Below are 18,831 nucleotides of genomic sequence, written 5' to 3' on the forward strand. Positions count from 1 at the left end.
GTCACACGCCCGCGCCGCCGCCCGACCAGCCGCGCTGGGCGCCGCGCGTGTGCGGCGGCGACGGTCAGCGGGGGTCGGTGCGGTGCGGTGCGGTGCGAGGGGCACCGGGGGGGCCCGCGGGCCGGGGCCGAGGCGGCGACGGTCCCTGGGGGGTCTCCTGGGCGGGCGGGAGCCTGGGCTGGCAGCGGGGGAATGGCGGGCTGCGCTGAGGCGGGCTGCGCGGGCGGGAGCCCAGTTTGGAAGGGAGCGGCGGTGCGCGCGCCTGGTAGCGGGGTCTCCGAAATGCAGGCAGGAGTACCGAGGTAACGGCAGTGCTTGTCTGCTGAGGAGCAGGGACACCCATCCCTGGGACGCCCCGGGGCACCCATCCCTGTCCGGAGGCTGTGGTCTGTCCTTCCGTGTGTCCTGCGGAGAGGGCAGGGTGTGGCGCGGGGACGGAGCGGCTGGTGGTGCCCCGTTCTCCCCTCCCAAGCCGTGCGGGCAGGGCGCGGCGCAGGCTGATGCGGGAGGCCCGTGCCGGTCACTCAGGGCTTGCGAGCGCGGGAGCCCGTGTGATGGCCGTGGGCGCTTTGAAGATGTCCGGTTACAAATTACACGATAGCCCTGCCTCCTTTGCTTCCCTTTTCTTCTGAAATTTCCTCAGTAAGGGACTGCTGGCTTCCAAAAGCACCACGAAGGAAGCGCAGGCTTTCTTCTTCCTGCTGCCTGCTCCTCGCTTCCCCCAGCCATCCGCCGGTGCTGGCTGTTAGGCTGGAAGGGGGGACGACTTTTTCCGGAAACTGACCTCATACATCTAGGACAGTAAATTCAAATGAACAGGCGAAAGGCTGTTAGCTGCAGCATGGCTCCAGTCGGTTACTCCAAAACCTTAAGCTGAGGGAGTATTAAATGTGTGGTTCTTAGGCCCAACCTTGTGACTGTGTTCAAGGGTGGGTCTCTTGGGACGCTGTTGCCTCACTGGGGCCTCAGTTTAAGAAAGCGGGGATGTTTAGCTGAGGATGTGAACCTAAACTTCTAAAAACACAGCTTCTTTATGCTACTCTGATACAGATCTTTTGTACAAATTTGAGTCACTGCAGCTGGGGTGCTGGAGTGGTGCTTAAGGATCTTAATTCTTTTTGTAGCAGATCTATTGTAGCAGATCACTAATATTCCAGGGAGACTTTGTATGCAATGGTAAGATTCTGATTTTAAAAGGGAGAGGAGAGTAGCTTCCTATTTTGTGAAGGTTGAAGTAATTCTTTGTAGGTCTGAAAAACATGGTTTGTTGCAGCTGAAGCAGCTTGAAAATCAGTGGCTAAGCAACTGATTGGAATGTGTAGCTTATCAAAGGTCTGTGTAAGACACCTGTGTTACTGATGGAGCCACAGTGCTCCTGGAGGCTTTTAAAGACATGTACAGTTTATGAAAAATGGTGCTGTTATTAGTGGTTAGAGTTTGCATGCATGCAAAGAGTATGGATAAAATAATGACACAAATTAAAATTTGTAATAGAAAATTATGTACACTGTAGCTCAAAACGTGTAAGGCACGTACTCCACTATATAAGGAAAGCTGTTGGAAAGTTGAGCCCCAGCGTCTGCTGTTTGTTCGGTTGTTGGCACATGGTATTCAGTTTGGCTGTCTGATGTGCTGCCCTTTATAATTGTGACAAATTTCAGGCTCCCCAGGGAAGTGGTCGTGGCACCAAGCCTGTCAGAGTTCAAGGAGCATCTGGATGATGCTCTTAGTCATATGGTTTAGTTTTAGGTAGTCCTTCGAGGAGCAGGGAGTTGGCCTCCATGATCCTTAAGGGGCCCTTCCAACTTGAGATATTGCATGATTCTATGATTCTGTGTGACGTGTTCCATGTTAATTATGCAGCTGTGCAGGGTTTGGTTTCCTTGGGACTAGAGAGAGAGACGCACTCTGAAGCTGTTGGTAGTGGACAGCAGGGACACCTATGTTGTGTAGTGTCAATGGAAGATGCAGATTCTAGCCTGAACAAGCAATGTTTCATGGTGGTGTTGTGAGAATAAACCCATAAAACTAAGAAGTTCTTGTGTTATAATAGGGGTTAGAAAAGGGGGTATGTTCTAGTATGTTACGAGAACATTTGTGTGGCTTTAAAAAAAAAAAGTGTTCTTTGTGCTACTAAAAAGTGATTTTCCTGTGTCTTAGGAATCATGAGTTCTCCAGTCCTAGCAAAATATATCAAAAAAGGAGGGAGACAGTGAAGAACTGTGAACTGGACAGATTTTAACTTTTTTTTTTTTAATAAGACCCAATTTAAAAATGCAGGAATTAAATTATGAGTAATCTATCAATCTGAGGTGTGAGCCAGAACACAGCAATGATGCTGTCTTCAGTTTTTGCACTACTGGTGATTTCTGGCATGTTGATGGTTATGGAAAGTGCTTAAACCTTTCACAGCGGGCCCTGCGGATTATGTTGTGGTGGTGTTCATATGCTTGTGACTAAGCGCCAAGGACAGTTTGTTGGGTCTGCGCTCAGCAGCACTAGGGAAGTGGATGGCTCCATGAGCTGACTATATTAATAATATAGGAACCAGAGGATAAACATTCTTTTTGTGATTACTTTCAGGTTTGGGGAAAGATGACCACTCTCACACGGCAGGACCTTAACTTTGGGCAAGGTAATGTGTTGTGCTGCGCTGCAAACTGGTATGCTTGCAAGGCTTCTTGTTGGCACATGAGCTTGTGGAAGTGGTGTTGAAGGGTTGCTCTGTCCCTAAACTTCCTGCAGCTAAGGGGAAGCAGGTAAAATTTATGCAGGGAAAAAATACCTTAAAAAAAAATTCCTATGAGTATATAGTATTGCTCTGCATGCTTCCTTCCCTCCCTACTTCAGCATCCTTTACTTCTGTTTTTCAGTTGTTGCAGATGTTCTTTCAGAGTTTCTGGAAGTGGCTGTTCACCTTATCTTATATGTCAGAGAAGTTTACCCTATTGGGATCTTTCAGAAGAGGAAAAAATACAATGTACCTGTCCAGGTAGGAGATTTTCCTGGAAGCTGACAGCCACGTGGACAAGCAAAATAGCAGGGATCAGTCAACACTCACCAGAACAAAGTAAATCACTTCCAGAGTTTGTTTTAATGTGCAAACTCGTTTTTGAAGAGAACTTAGTTCCTGTCAAAAGGGAAAACAGCCCTGTAGCTGAGGATACAGCAGTACTCATGGAACAAGCAGATCATGGACAACAGTAGTAGAAGGCTTCCCCAGCTATGTGCAGTAAGGTAACATGAAAGCATGCTTCCTAGGAAGTAGAGATTGTTGGAGTATACTATTCCCAATATGCTATTGTGGGTATATATTTCCAATATATTACAGCTGTGTGGGTACAGTGATCTGCCTCAGCTAATTAACCTTTCCATGAAAGAATTACTGGTTTGAATTGGCAACTTAGCGGTGAAAAATTCTATTTGAAGCATGACTCAAGTACCTTGTAACACATCGGTGCTTCTGTTTAAATCTTCCCATTTAGCATTGTCCTGGTTCACATCAGAACACAGCTCTGACTATTCACTGTATTTGCTACAGATGTCCTGCCACCCGGAGCTGAATCAGTACATCCAGGACACACTGCACTGCGTAAAGCCGCTGCTGGAGAAGGTAAGATCATATCAGGGACCTGTGCAAAAGTACTGCAAGTGGTTTTGATAGAAAGTAAGAGAATATCAATGCTGTCTTCATTGCAAAATTTATTTACAAATTTACCATGCACAATATACTAGCTGATAAAGTTACTAATAAAAATAACACCCATAACCTTTCCTTGCAGTTAAGGCCCTGCCTTGCTGCTGATTATTGGTATTTAGTTGCATCTAATACATGCATGTGAGGATATATATCTACATATTTTCAGTTACGTCATCCTACACCTTCACTTAATGATCTGCTTTTGAATACGTAGAAGTTTAAGCACCTATCTGGCAGAATAGTTTGAATGCTTTGCTGTAAGCCAGCAAGCACGGGTAGGTTTGAATTCTGGGTTTTGTGAGAGAAAGGTGTGACCATATGAAACATTTCAGGATGTGGGATGCTGGCAGATTTTGCATTCTTTCTCTGCTCTTTACAGGCCACCTTAATGCAGGTTTAGAGAATGGAAATAGGTCAGTTTTACATTGCGGTAGTACAAAGCTGCTATATTTGGCCAACAGTCTAAGCATATCTTAACTTCCCCATCATTGTCCATTCCCAGATGAGGCGATAAAATGGCTGTACATTTCCTCCTTTGTTCCCAAACAGTACCTAGAGAAATGTACTATTTAGTGCACTTCATCTCCCTAGGCCTTAGCGATAAGCTATCAGTTTAACATCTAGCAAGAAATGGCTTTGCAAAAGCATTTTTTCTGATCAGTAAGAATAATCTGACAGTGCTCAAGCTTTGGATAACTGCTAGTGCTGTGAGCCACAACAAATAAGCGTACTCCCACTCAATCAGAAATATGTGAAGCACACCGGGGGCAGAAGACAGCTTGTTTTAAGGAAGGGATTTTTCTATCTTTGTTCTTGCAGAATGATGTGGAGAAAGTTGTAGTTGTAATCCTGGATAAAGAGCACCACCCCGTGGAGCGATTTGTCTTTGAGATCACCCAGCCACCTCTTCTTTCCATTAGGTAAAGTTTCCATTACTGCTTGCCCGTGGCGTCCAACACCTGCCTCTGCAGAGGTGTTCTGGAAGCAGCTCCAGGCCCCAGTACTTTGCTGCATGCCAGTAACAACTGCTATCTCCTCAACAGTTCAGAGTCCCTGCTGTCCCACGTGGAGCAGTTACTGCGTGCCTTCATCCTGAAGATCAGTGTGTGCGATGCTGTGCTGGACAACAATCCCCCAGGTAAACATGTCCATGCAGCCTAGTAACATGGCATTGCTCACCTTGAGAGAACAATAGGTAGTGTCTGATCCTCTGTCAGTTGTCCTCTGATCTGGAGCCTACCATTTCCCTTGCAGGTTGCACCTTCACAGTTCTGGTTCACACACGGGAGGCTGCCACGCGGAACATGGAAAAGATCCAGGTGATAAAGGTGAGTGAGATCTTTGACTACCTGATTGCATGTGAGCAACCTGCAGAGCAAAGATCGGAAATTAAAGAGTTTTGGCATCTCTAAGGTTAAGGCTGCTAGATATTTTGAACATGTATGTTAGCTTTACATAATACACTTCACAACTTTGCTTTGAATGTGTTAAAATGGTTTACACTGGTGAGGTGACTGAGCACATTCACCACACAGCAGCCACAATTGCAGACAATAGCTGCTTCAATGCCTGAATTAGATTGTAACAATACTTACTGCATAATGCCTGCTCAGTCACTTAAAAGTACTCTGACATATAGAATAGGTACTTGAATTTAAGTAACAAAACAAAAAAACCCCACCCTCTCATCCCACATCCACTATGTGTGGATGACTGATTCTTTATAAATAGCAAGGAAGACTAAGATTCAAGTAACTAGAGGGTTTTGGGTGCACAAATACATTTTATCTTGCAAGAAAGTGTGTGCAGATCACTTTTTAAAAGCAAGATTTTTTTAAGAATCCTTGCTTAGGTACAGGAAACTTTTGTCCCCTGAGCCAAGTTATTTTGGGTGTCCTAAGGTACAATAAATAAAGTTAGTGAAGTATGAAATTGTTTCAAAGTGGAAGTCTGCTCTGGACTGCTTAGTAATGGAAACTGGTAGTATAGTAGGCCAACCTTTAAACTTGCAAGGCAGGACAGAAATCTATGCCCTGAGCATTTTGGAGTTGCAGTTAAATGCTGGTGTAACAAATATAACATGCAAGCTCAGGACAGCTAAGAGTATATCTTTCAAAGTGAGATGTTGCCTTTGGAATAAGTAAAATGGGTTAACATTATAGTTTGATGTTGTAATTGAAGATAATTAGGCCAAGTCTCAGGGCCAAGTGTGCAAGTGTTAAGTTTTGATGTTATGAAAGGTCCGAGTTACCCATTTCTTCCCTCAGCCACTAGATCTCTCATTCACTTAATGCTGACCTAGTGCTGAGAAAGAGAGCTCACCTTACAGAGTCTGCCAGCCTCTCTGCAAATAAAGCACCTTGTGTTCCTGCCCCTAGGATTTCCCGTGGATCCTTGCTGATGAACAAGACGTGCACATGCATGACCCCCGGCTTATTCCCCTGAAAACTATGACATCCGATATCCTGAAGGTGAGCAGAGCATTCTGGCCCAAGAGGTGGCTGAAACTGCATGTAGTTCTAAGCTTTGTCTACTCCGATGCCAGCTCTGCAGTTTTCTGTAGGGTAACAGTTTTAATATTGCTGAGCAGTATTATTGCTTAGTCTTGCAGATGCCTGTGCCAGTAATGAAATCAGGGCAAGACTCCTCATAATAGAATAGGAAACCTGGTTATGGGGGAAGGTACAAACTCTTCCTATTTAGCCTGTTGCAGACTTTTTTTCCATTCACTTACCTGCATATCAAATGAAACTGATGCTTGTTTCTCTCCTCCAGATGCAGCTATATGTAGAAGAGCGAGCCCACAAAGGCACCTGATTTCAAATCTTCCTTGCCTTCAAGCCTCATCTGATCTTCCAGTGGAATGAGATATCTCACAAACCATACCTTGATAACTCTCTTCAGCTGGCCTTCTGGGTGAATGTAGAGCAGCTGCTGCCTCTTTATTTCAAGTGCTCTTACCACTGTATATAGAACTGACTTGGAATGTGGAGCCAGAGCCTGTTCCCATGTACACTCATGCGTGAGAGTGAGTATAGGTTTTGTTCCAGTGAATCCCTGGGGGCAGGATACAGCCAACTGCAGTATGCAGTCAGTGCTTTGTACAAATCCAGCTCTCACCTTAACAGGGCATCGCCATTGCACATTGGTAGTGATATACAGCAGTCTGGTATACGCTCCAGTAGAGCAATGGACTCATATGAAGGGTGAGTGAGGCCTTATGAGTGAGTCTGTCCACTGTGACTGTCCCAAGTAGTCTTCAATAAATATTAAGTTTTACCCCAGTTGAACTAGGCTGAGTTCTGTCCAAACCAGCCTCCCCCTTAAGTGAGGAAGTATTTTTATTTTGTATGGAGCTTTGTATTTTGTGTGGAGCTTCCACTGCCTTTCCACACCTTTTCTGGAACATACATGGGATCTGTCAATTCCCATGAGAGGCTATACAACCTTGGTCTCTCCCCTTTCCATGGGAGAGCTTTCACCCACGCGTGGCATTAGCAAGGTGGAATTTGTCTGTCCAGCAAGGACACTTGCCAGATGTCCTACTCCTAACAGAGAACAGACAAGGGAAACACTGTTAATCCTACACCTATCAAAGGAGAGGGAAGAAGGCCTTAGTATTGGCTCTGTGCATACAGGGGTGGAAGACATGGTTCACAGTATTTGAGCTGAGCTTGTTGGTCAGACAATTTGATAAGACAGCCAGTGTAGTACCTCCCTGCTTCCTCCAAGTAAGAAGTGCAAGAATACTATACATCCAGGTTGTGCACTGCATTAACATTTTATATAGGGTTAGACTGTTCAGTACAAACCAAGTACTTTGGTAGCACAAAGGTAGTATGGAAAAAGCCCAGCACAATCAAAAGGCACTTATGTTGTAAGGTAGCCACCTTAAGGGATTCCTTATCCCCTGTTCCTCTAGCTTTTTATTCAAACAATGCTGGGCTGTATTTGGACAGGGAAGGTATGTACCATTCTGATCATATACACTTACAGAGACAGCAAGGAACTGAGTACAAGTGACACAGCATTTATGAAAAATGGTTGACGGCTTCCTTATGCTATGAAAGGTCTGATGTGAAAGATACGTGTTTTTATAACATAATTAAACTGGAACAGGAAAATACCATACAAAACAAGTCAGTCTGTAGCAGAGCCCTTGAGGACAGCATTGATCATCTGAAATGATACATTTTAGCCTTATCTTTCATAAGTTCCTTAAACAAACAAGAAATGGTTTCTGTTTAAGACTCAGTGTTTGGCTGTAGCACAAGGACATGTTAACTAGAAATGACAGGTGTCATATTTAATTGTCCTAGTCTTTCTCCTGTGGAAGGGCACTAGTAATTGCAGTAACATCCATGGTACAGGAGGATGAAAGATGAAGACAGAAGTCCTTCCAAAGGGCTGGGCCTGCAGAAGTTCCGCTGTGAACAAGGAGAACTAGCTGCTTGTATTTGAGATAGACTGTGCAAAACAAAGCCAGGACACTCACCCAGAGAGTACAGACAAATAAGTGCACCTGAGACCACCTGGTTACAGTCCTGAGGTAAAAGCAAACATTTATCTTGTGCCTTCATAGCAATGTTAGGGGCCCAATGGTGATGCTGCTGTTTGTCACTCGGATCCCGTACCATCCTGCCCAGAATTGGGTGTCTTGACCTCCATGCTGAAACCAGATGTAACGAACTCCCGCTGGGTAATTCTGGAAGGTGTGAGAAATCTGAAGAAGAAAATTCCTCTTAATTTGCCTAAATAAACCAGCACTGACCTAGAAGCTAGGACAGCTACAGTACACAAGTCCTGGTCTCAGGAAAAGCTCATTCTAAAGATATCTTTCATTGAAAGTGCATCGTACCCCTTTTGAGGGACTGGAAAAAAGCCTCTCTTATTCAGCCTTCTGCCCTGGAATCCTCTCCAAGTCAAACGTAACATTAAGCTTGATTCTTAGGTACATTTGTCATGCAAGCAACAACAGTGGGGAATCTACAGCCAATCAAACCAGTTAAACATGTTTAGCAGTTTAAGAAGAGTAATGTCTGCAATACTTTAAATGACATCCATGCAGTAGTTTTAAAACGCAGCTTTTTGATCCAATAAAAGCAAGAACTGTTTCTTTCACTTAAGTTTTTGTCCAAATAGCTAAGTTACAAGAGCAGAAACAAAGAGACTGAGCTAAAGTAACACAGAAGCCCAGGGGATACTCCTTAGAAACCCTGGGCACCTACAAACCAAACCTAGCTCTTCCAGGGCACTACTGCTTCTTCAGCATTGTCAACAGCAAGGACTTACATCCCTTTTGTATCGAGTAGAGGAGGCTGAAGAGCAGAGAAAGTAGGTTCACTTAGGACTTTTAGCCAGGTAAGACTTGGAGGATTCAAGTGTCACAATACTGATGTAAAGCTACTGCCCACAGGGCAGGGCTGCTGCTTACCTCTCTCCACATGGCATCACTCCACTGCTCTATAACCACTGGCTCTGGGCGGAACTCCTCGAGGACAATGTAGTCTTCAGAAAGCAGCCTCACTGTAAGTTCATAGCGACACCCGCAGTCAAATCTGGCGGCATACCTAGAGAGGCAGGGAGTAATCAAGGAGCAGGGTTGTACATACAGTGTTCTGTTTTCTTTAGTGTTCAAAAACAGTGTCCAAGGGGATCCCCATCTGCAGAGGAAAAGGAACGTCATCCCCATAGCTATGAAGAAGTTCTAAAGCTTCCAGCTATCCTGCTCTTCACAGGATTGCCACCTCCTTGCAGCCCATTGAATAAACTTAGATTTAGCTTATGCTGTACTCAAGAGCTACAACTCCCAAAGGATAAAGAACTAATTTTATAGCATGAAAAGCTTCAGAGGCCTAACTTATCTCTAGGCCAATGCCAGAAATTACAGTTTTCAGTGCATACACTTACCAGTCCTTGACTACAATTTCAGGCCGTTTCTCATCCATCAACTCATTCCAGTATCCTTCTTTCTGCAGGCTAATGAGTTGAGACTTGAAGCATGGCCTGCAGCAGCAATAGAAATATTCACGACTTCACAATACGCATCTCTTCCCTCTCAGTGTCCACACTTGCCCTGACGGCTTTACTCTCACCAAAAGCCCACCCAGACCTTGAAGGCCCACAAGGCTGACATGGCTAAGGCACGCCTTCTTCCATAGCCAGAACTAGACAAGGAAGCGAACTGATTAGCTTCGCTCCCAGATAAAAGGAATAGTTACCTACGAGCTGGACTAACAGGGGTCCCTGCGCTTGTATAGCATATATTGGTAACAGGAAACTACTGCTTAATGGATGTAAAAGCAACTAATCCTCCTCTGTTGACAGCTTTTATTGCAAGCTGTTAGCATGACAGACACCTACCACTCTTAGAGGTTACAAAGCTTTGACCTTGTCAGGTAAGTGCACCCGCTTAGCTTGCCAAACCTTAACCTTTGCCCACCACCTTTGGTTGAAGAGAAGCAGAGACCCATGTGGATTATGATCGCTATAAAAATGTTACAGAAAATTCCTGGTAGGGACAGAGAAATTTAGCACATGCTGCGATTAATTCTCCCAGCAGTACATCTGTCTGTCTCTTTAGCCTAACTAGGATAAAAGGTTAATTAAACTCCTTCCTTTTCCCACACGTGGGCTAAGGTTCGGTGACCTGCCTCAAGCCTTCTAACTGCAGTGTCTTTGCAGACAGGGGGAAGCAGGTCGCCCAGCTCCAGATTACTGGAATCCAGTTCTTACCCATACGAAGTGACAAAGTATTTGTGTACTCTGGGGTCTGGCATGGCTTGTCCGTGAGTTCCAGGCAGATCCTGAATCTTCCATTTATCTCCGTCATTCTTATCAAGTTTCCAGTGCTGAAAGTTCTCTAAAAACATAGATATCAGAGATGAGTGTTAGGACCTCACTTCAGTTTCCAGCAGTACTCTGCTTTTGTTAAAGAATCAGCTACAGAAGAATACTAGGAGCCTACTCTGATGAGTATTCAGACACACTGTATTCTTCCTACAGCTGAAAGTAACTCCTGTCTTTATGGTACCATTACTTTTAACGTGCCTGTCAGAGGCTTGGACAATAGGTAGCAACTTTCTGACCACAGCAGAAACTTTAATCAGTAATAAAGCAGAATTACTGTAGTCATATGAATCAAGTTTTTGACAACAAAAATTCACCAGCTGCCCAAATGTTTAATCCCAATACCTGATAGTTTCATTACCACACTGTACTTGCTGTGCGAATTAACCGACACTGTCCGTGGTGCTGGGGCCGTAGCGACTCCAGATTTTTCTGGTTGCAACCACAGATACGTATTTACCAATACTTTATCTACCCGCAGTAGTTTTATTGTGGATGTTTACTTGACCCAGCAGAGATCCACCAGCAGCCGGACAGTCCCACAACACCAGCAGTACTTCAGTAATGCAGGACGCTGACTCATTCTGACCGTCAGGAAACTCTTAGCTCTTTACTATAATAATTAAACCAACCTTCAGCACAGGGGTTTTTGATTAAGTTTCTTTTCAAGTTGCAGAGCATATAGAAGACCTTCCAGTCGGAGACGCTTCTGTCCAAATTCTGAATATAAAACCCCTCGCGCTGGCACTTGCGTTTCCATAGGGTGGTCAGATCCACCACGTACCGCCACTGCCTGCAGACCAGCCTGCAGGTGCGGATCAGGGCCCGGGCTGGGAGCAGCGACAGCAGCTCCACCAGGACGTCTTCGGGGAGGTCGCAGATGGTCGTCATCACCGACCGGCAGCTCCCGTGACGGGCTGCAGGGGTACGCGATGGAAAATCCCCGGGCACGGACAGCGCAGAGCTTGGGAAAACAAGCAGAGTTTTCGCTCGTTACTAACACAACTACGCGACGAACCGCCTGCCCCAGGCTGCCGGGCCGCCCGCCGGGGCCCGAGCGGGCCGGAGCCCTGCCACGGGCCGCGGCCCCGACGAGCAGCCGGGCAGCGCGCTCCCCCCGCCCGGCCCCGGCCCCACCTGGATCCGGACGCGGACGTGAGGCGGCGGCGGCCCTTCTGCAGCGGGCGGGGCGGGGCGGGCAGGCGCGGAAGGAGGCGGCGCCGCGGCCTCCCCGCCCCGCGGCCGCTGCCCTTTATCAGGGCGGCCCGGCCCGGCCTCGGCCCCGGCCCCGGCCCGCCCGACCCGCGGCCGCCCGCCGAGCAGCGCCCAAGGTAGGAGCGCTCGGCGCCTGCCCTGCCCCGCCGGGGCCAGCCGGGCCGAGGGGCGCGGGGACGGGGCGGGGGGCACGCCGAGCCGCTGCGCCGTGAGCCTGCGGGCTTCTCCCGGGCTGGCTCGGCCGGGCAGCAGGGGCGGGAGGGCACAGAGGAAAGAGGGCTGGGGCGGGGGGGCAGACAGGGAAGCGGAGTGCGGCCCGAGCAGGGCACGGGAGGGGGGCTGCCCCGGGAGGTCTGCCGCTGGTAGACCAGTTTTTGAGATCCTGTGGGTGGGAGTGGAAGAAGAAAGTCAGCCAGGGCTCTTCACCCCTTCCCTTGCCAAGCAAGGAGAGCAGTAATGCTCCAGCACCAGGCAGGGAGCGGGCGAGGCATGCGAAATTCCTGCAGGAGATGAGACCAGCGTCATCTCTCTTTTTTTCTTCTTTAAAAATCCTATTTTAGCCTTCAGGACTGTGGTTGAGGGTTGGAAAGGAAGAAAAAAAAAAACCAAAACGGGAAATCGCCAATGCTACCCCTGTAAAAGCCAGGGAATTTTAAGTGACAGTTTCCTCCTGCCATCTGCAGTGCAGATAGAGGACACATGATAGCTCTGCATCTGGAACATCTCGATTTAGGATGCTGTTACAGTAGTGACTCCCTATTTCTTCCCTCCCTTGCCAGATTTAGCACTGCTGTATTTCATCAAGTAGCACGTCAGGGTATGTCCCCTGCTTTGTTCCTAGTGCTCTCCTCGGCTTAATGACTCACTCCTGAGGAGTTTGGCTGCATCTGTGCAGTTCACTGCAGTCTCAGCAGCTTCTCCAGCATCAGGACTCCGCTGAGATAAAAGCAGTGTCACAGTGCATCCCACACTGATGACATGGGGCTCTGAATCTGCACACTTGTCTTTCCTTATTCCTGCAGCACCCAGCCCTAGAACTCCGGGCAGCAGAGAGCTGTTGGGAGCCAGAGTACAGAATTAGCACATAAAGTTAAAGCATACACTTCTGACTTAATTGCTGAGGTTGTACAGCTGTAGAAAAAGGAATATTAGAGAGTATCAACCGAGTTATTTTCAGTTATCCTCAGACCTGTACTTTATACAGGCTCATGACTAAGGAGATTAAGTGCCAGCCCCTTGAGGGAAAGCCTTTCAGATATAGAACAAACCACTGCAAATGTGGTTGGCAAGATGCTCACCACTGATATTTAGGTACTGCTCCACAGCATTTGTTATCAGTGACGTTCTTAAAGGCAGAACAAACACCCAGATGCCTCCCTCTGCAGAGGAAGCCATTACTAAGCAGCTGATTTTTGCAGCAGCAGAGATTTCTGGAAGGACTAATTCCAGTCTGGGAAACCGACAAACTGTCCACAATTGCAGATGTCAACTACTTGCATTTTGTGGATGGATTTTACTAAGGGCTTCACTTAGAACATAAAATATTCATGTGCTCACATGCTTCAGGGTATTAACTTAAGAGGGGTCAGGAGGCCTTGAGGTGAGGAAGCAGTCTATGCCCCCAAAATCATGCTTTCAGATGACATGCTTATTTTAGCTTTTTTCTAATGCATCAGTGTTTGACATCACTGAGAGTGGGGAACCCCATGTCTGAAGGACCACTGTGTCACCACTCCTTTCCCCCTTCTTTCTCAGAAAGCTCCATCCAGCCTGGCCCAAGGATGGAGTCCCTCCCTGAAGCAGTCCTGATCAGAATCCTGGCTTCCATACCTGCAGTGGATTTGGTGCTGGCGTGCCGCCTGGTCTGCTGCCAGTGGAAGAACCTGGTTGATGGAGCTGCGCTTTGGATCCTGAAGTGTCAGCAGGAAGGCCTCACTGGAGCAGAATCACAGGACAATGCAGAGAACTGGCAAAACTTCTACTTTCTGAGTAAGAGAAGGAAGAATCTCATCAAGAACCCATGTGGTGAAGGTGAGACACAAGCATAACAAACCCCAAGATTTCATAGAGATGACCAGTCACCAGGAACTGGGCATCTCCAGTCTTTGAAAAAAGATTTTAGTTGCCATCAGGTTGCAGCATTTTCTTCTTGCCTGAGTCAAATCATTTAATGCATGCAGTCAAATCATTTAACAGGCATGAAGGCCTTTGTTAATCAGCCTTTGCAAAGGGCTCTACTTGACACTGACTTTAGATAAGCCCCATGCAGGGATCAGAATCACATTTGAGAGTCAAAAATGTCCTTTGCAGAGCCCCTGTCCAGTGCAGTCATGGTAGTGGCATCTGGGTTTCCAGATTGCTTCTTGCCAAACCATGACAGGAAAGATCAAGCCTTTCCCCGCTCAGGAGCTAGTCTGCCCTTAGCTCACCAGGCACTTCAGGCTTCCTTCCTTGAAGCAGCTCAGGCAAATCTTGTTTGTACCCTCCTTACTACAGCCCACGTTACAGAGCTGTGCACATACCCATTTGCCATTATTCCGATAATCTATGAACTTCGCTTGCCAGATCTACAAGATGCTTAGCAATAAGCAGCAGTAACCAAGCCTCATAACCCAAGCAGCAACAAGTACATTTCACACATCATAGACCAAAGCAATATCAACACAGCTTCTCCATTTTGTTTACAGATTATTTTTCTGCAAGCTTTCCCAACATCCACGTTCCCTCTGGCTAAGACCAGAAAAGCCCAATGTTTAGGGCCATACTGCTTCTAGATATACCACTTAGCAATTTAGAAAATTTAGAAATAAAGCAATCTGCTTCTCTCCCCAGGCTGTTCCTATGTTATGACACTGAAAGTGCTGACACAGTTCAGAATATTTAAATAATTTCACTGGAGTACTTTCTTAATTAAACCCACACGTACATAGCCATTTTGGTGGGGAATGTTGAAGTTTGTTAATACTAAGTTCAACCAGACTAAAGGTTTTTGCCTGACCTCTACCTAACAAACATCTCCATAGTCTACATACAAAGTTAGGGCTGCATCTAGCAGCATACCTTTCACAAGCCAGAGAAAGGTTCCAGTGGGAGAAGGTCAGGCTCCCCAGGCCAACAGAAGCTAAAACTCATCCAAGTCTCTTTTCTGCCATTTGCAGAAGACTTGCAGCACTGGGGAGAGGTAGAGAATGGAGGTGATGGCTGGAAAATTGAAGAGCTCCCTGGGGACTTTGGAAAAGAATTCCCCAGTGAAGAAGTCCATAAATACTTTGTTACATCTTATGAGTAAGGCTGCTTTCTTCTCTTATTCAGGGAAGGGGACATTTTTGGTTGCCCAAGTCCCAGAAGAGACTGTGATACCAATTAACATCTCATTTCAGGTGGTGTCGAAAGGCTCAGGTCATTGACCTTAGGGCTGAGGGCTACTGGGAAGAGCTGATGGATACAACCCAGCCTAAAGTTGTGGTAAAAGACTGGTAAGTACCAAGGATGCCTCAGAAGGCAGAGAATCAAGAAAGAGAAGGAGGGGCAGGGAGGGCTTATACCTGCACTGGGCCTTAAAATCTCAGCTGCCAGATCCCCTAGATGTGGGACAGGGCTGGGTCTTGGCTTACAGAGCCACTGGCAGCTCCCCCACGCTTCAAACTGTTGGTGCCTACGGCCTCTGCAGAGCAGGTTCCTGTTGTGAATGAGGGGAGGTGGTGGGTTGGGGTAAGAACCATTACAGATTTCCACCTCAAACCAAGGCCCCAGTAACTTGGTGATATTGGCAGCCTGCATTCAGCCAGATGCAGTTGTGTACTCTGGCTCTTTGCCGAGTTCACACAGGTAAGACTAGCAGCTTGGATCTCCTTGCAGGTATGCAGGACGCAGTGATGCTGGCTGCCTCTACGAGCTCTGTGTGAAGCTGCTCTCTGAGAATGAGGATGTTCTGGCTGAGTACAGAAGCGAGACTATTGCCATCCCAGAGGACAATGATGCCACCTGGACTGAGGTGAGTTACAGCTGTGGGCTCAGCAGATGACACCCAACCTGCATGAACTGGGAATATTTTCAAGCAGAGAGAAGCAGGAGAGTTCTCCTGGAGGAGGAGGAGAAGGCTCTGTCATGTGTTCTGTGGAGCTGTGACCCTGTGATTGAACAAAGGGATTATACTGGAAGGCTACCTTACATAAAACTCGGAAACTTGCTGAGCCACCACTGCAGGAGTAAGATGAAGGAGATGCCCAACTGGGAGAGGTTCAATGGCCTCTGAACAACAATGGGGTCAAAGCTTCTCCCAGTAACTCCCACTGTAAATGTCCTCATTGTTACCCAGCCTGGTAGGTATGACTCAGGCAGGTGGGGTTGAAGGCTCTGTACACTAAAGAAGGGTAGGTTCACGGTGGTTTCATGCTTACCAACAACCATTTTGTCTCTTGTCCCAAAGATCTCCCACACCTTTTCCAACTATGGGCCTGGGGTCCGTTTTGTCCGCTTCGAACATGGTGGCCAGGACACACTATTCTGGAAGGGATGGTACGGCGTACGTGTTACCAACAGCAGCGTGACAGTGGAGCCATAGCTGTGCTGAACTGGGGCCTGCATGCTGGAGCTGACTTTCCTCAGTGTGCCCTAGGGCATCCCATGGCCTTTGGATGGTTTCTGCATGGTGCTGCTTCTGGGCTGTACAGCATACAGCCTTTCTGTGTATGAATGTGCGTGCAAGATGCCAGGGGCCATCATCCATCTTTCCTCAAAGGGACTATGCAAGGAATGTGAATAGCTTTGTGAATGCACTACATTAGACTCAGCCTTGCCACTTGCACTGATGTCCTCTGTCAGACACAAGATCACCTAAAAATCCGACAGTCCTTACTTCTCTCCTAAGCCACTAACCCCCAGGACCCAGCCCGAGCTACACAGCCCTCCTGCCTGCTTCCCAGACTTGGGCACCCCTTAAAGTTAAGTGGTACTTTGGGCATATTTTCTGGAAGTTAGAGAGTGGGGAAAAAAAGGGAGAAAGAAAAGCATAAACCTCGTGTCTGAGAACATACCAGGGAAACCCAGAGCCCTGTCACATCTCTGTCACCAGCTGCTTCCATGACCTGCAGTGAGAACCTTAGCTTCTCCCATTTATAAGCAATAGATGTCATTGCTTGCCTCCTGGGAGCTCTAGCTTGGCTGCCAAGTGCTTAATTTTTAGTGATGATAATGCAAAGCACTAGGGATTGGATCCTTTTCTCTTACACTGTTCCCAGCATCCATTTATCAAGGAAAGCATTGAGGAGCTGAAGCCTCTCTGGTGTCCAGCCCTGGAGCTTCATTTGGCTCCCTCAAACAGACGGCAACTGAGAGTAATTGCTGGGAGAGAGATGACAAGGACTTAGGGAAATGGGCTAGAAGCAAACTGGGGAGGGGGTCCAGGAACAAATGAAAACAAACTCATCTACCCCTTCCTGGCCTCTGCACACTTCATACAAGCAGCACCCCGGTCATCCAGTATGGCTCTTTGCAGGCAGGAGATACTCTTCACCCAGAAAGCTGTTAGCCCCACTTGATCTCAGTTCTTCCTGCTCCTAACAGTGTCTGCAAAAAGTACATGTCTGCCTCCGCTCCGTATGCTCACTGAGAAGACAGCACTTCGTACATACTCCCACTCGTGCCTCTTGATATCGCTCAGGGCTGTGAGCCACCATCCTGAACAAAGACACCTAAGCTTCCCTGAGCCAAGCCTGTCCCTGCTAGTCAGTCCTCTCGGAAGAGCATCCCCTTAATAGAGCTGGTGTTGCCTAGAGAGAGAGGAACTTACATTTTTGTGTCCATCTGTCTGTCTTCCCTTCCTGGGCTGCCAGCACATACATACTTAAATACCACTTTGCATCAAAGTGCACCATTACAAATGCAGTGTACTACTATTACCTGTAGCCAAAGGAGAGCTTCCGAGCTGGTCACTTCGTGCATGCTCTGCTTCATCAAGCTTTCTGCACTGCTGCACCTGGATGCCTAGGGCACACTGGCCTTCCAAACCACAGACATGCGAAGCCAGAGTCCAGGCAAACATAATAAAATGACACAATTGTGTGTGGATCTTCCCTTGTGTGCTGGGTATTTGTGTCCTGTGCTTAAGCATGCTTTTTCTGTTCAGTTACGTGGAGCAATGTCAACCAATCCTATCCAAAAAACAGGGGTCATTGTATCTTGTATAATACCATGAGTCTCCCAGAAAGAGGCATGTGCTCTGTTCCCTGACCCAGCAGCCTGAACCTGTCGGAAGCACTTGAAGGGCAATGGGCTTGCAGAGCAGCAGCAGGCAGAGGTGCACTTAAAATGTACTGGGAGTTCATGCAAGGCACAGAGGAGATCCAGGAAGGCTCCTACACAGCCCAGCCCTGACAGATGCCCTCCAGGTTGTCTGTAATTGTAGCTCTACTGTGAGCTCAGCCTTGGTTCTGACCCAGGAGAGACCAGAACCCGTTCAGAATTTAACTCCCCTCCATTACCTCTACACACACTGTCACACAATGCAGCGTTATTTACCACAGCCTTTAACGCAGCTGACAAAGTTGCTAGTTGAATATTAAACTCGCTGCCAACTCTCTGCCCCACAGAAGAAATGAGGCCTTCATCTGTCCCTAAGGAACCAGTACAGCAAGGGGATCAATATTCCACATTGTGATGCAGTTGTTAAACTGAACCTTTCCTAAGCCACCATCTCACAGTCAGGATAAACCCCAGGATTAAGCCTTCAGATATTGTGTCCCCTGTAAACACAGGGTAGGGCCATGGTCCCCACTTTAGGCTTATCTAGGCTGAACTACTAAATGCACACAGCCTCCCCGGCAGCTCTGTTACAACGAATGCAGCTGCCCGGGAGCTTTCCCACTCCACACTCCCCCCCCTCATGCCAGCAGGCCTGATGTTCCCGTTGTCCGTCAGGAGCATCCTGCAAAGCTGTCCTGACCTTCCCACTCACCTCCAAGAGGTGCCTTCCAAGACACTCAAGGCCTTGCAGCTTCACTGCAGAGAACAGCTACCTCTGCTCCACAGAGCGTCTCGCAAAAGCTGCTGCTGACCTCAGGGGAGTG

General features: G+C 47.5%; 3 protein-coding genes across 7 annotated transcripts; 2 read left to right on the forward strand and 1 right to left on the reverse strand.

The window, feature by feature from the left end:
- Positions 1–2: 2 nt before the first annotated feature.
- Positions 3–8,176, forward strand: MAD2L2 (mitotic arrest deficient 2 like 2). 5 transcript variants are annotated; one of them, XM_072883559.1, is made up of 9 exons: positions 3–63; positions 2,584–2,635; positions 2,874–2,992; positions 3,542–3,613; positions 4,520–4,620; positions 4,744–4,838; positions 4,955–5,028; positions 6,079–6,171; positions 6,476–8,176. In XM_072883559.1, exons 2-9 carry the CDS (start codon positions 2,596–2,598, stop codon positions 6,515–6,517), a joined length of 636 nt encoding a protein of 211 aa, XP_072739660.1. In that variant the 5' UTR covers positions 3–63; positions 2,584–2,595; the 3' UTR covers positions 6,518–8,176. The 5 variants fall into 5 exon arrangements, with proteins under 5 accessions (XP_072739660.1, XP_072739663.1, XP_072739662.1 ...); XM_072883562.1 differs by having other exon boundaries at positions 17–77; XM_072883561.1 differs by having other exon boundaries at positions 19–73.
- FBXO44 (F-box protein 44) lies at positions 8,137–11,807 on the reverse strand. The gene is made up of 6 exons (XM_072883557.1): positions 11,687–11,807; positions 11,182–11,513; positions 10,436–10,562; positions 9,611–9,706; positions 9,135–9,270; positions 8,137–8,423 (listed from the first exon to the last, which is right to left on the reverse strand). Exons 2-6 carry the CDS (start codon positions 11,438–11,440, stop codon positions 8,277–8,279), a joined length of 765 nt encoding a protein of 254 aa, XP_072739658.1. The 5' UTR covers positions 11,441–11,513; positions 11,687–11,807; the 3' UTR covers positions 8,137–8,276.
- FBXO2 (F-box protein 2) lies at positions 11,746–17,846 on the forward strand. Its single transcript, XM_072883558.1, has 6 exons — positions 11,746–11,880; positions 13,520–13,795; positions 14,923–15,049; positions 15,145–15,240; positions 15,623–15,758; positions 16,194–17,846. The coding sequence occupies exons 2-6, from the start codon at positions 13,546–13,548 to the stop codon at positions 16,326–16,328; spliced, it is 744 nt and encodes a 247-aa protein (XP_072739659.1). The 5' UTR covers positions 11,746–11,880; positions 13,520–13,545; the 3' UTR covers positions 16,329–17,846.
- The last annotated feature ends 985 nt before the right edge of the window (positions 17,847–18,831 follow it).

Source organism: Ciconia boyciana, chromosome 19, assembly GCF_034638445.1.
Source record: "Ciconia boyciana chromosome 19, ASM3463844v1, whole genome shotgun sequence".
NCBI classification, from domain to species: Eukaryota; Metazoa; Chordata; class Aves; order Ciconiiformes; family Ciconiidae; genus Ciconia; species Ciconia boyciana.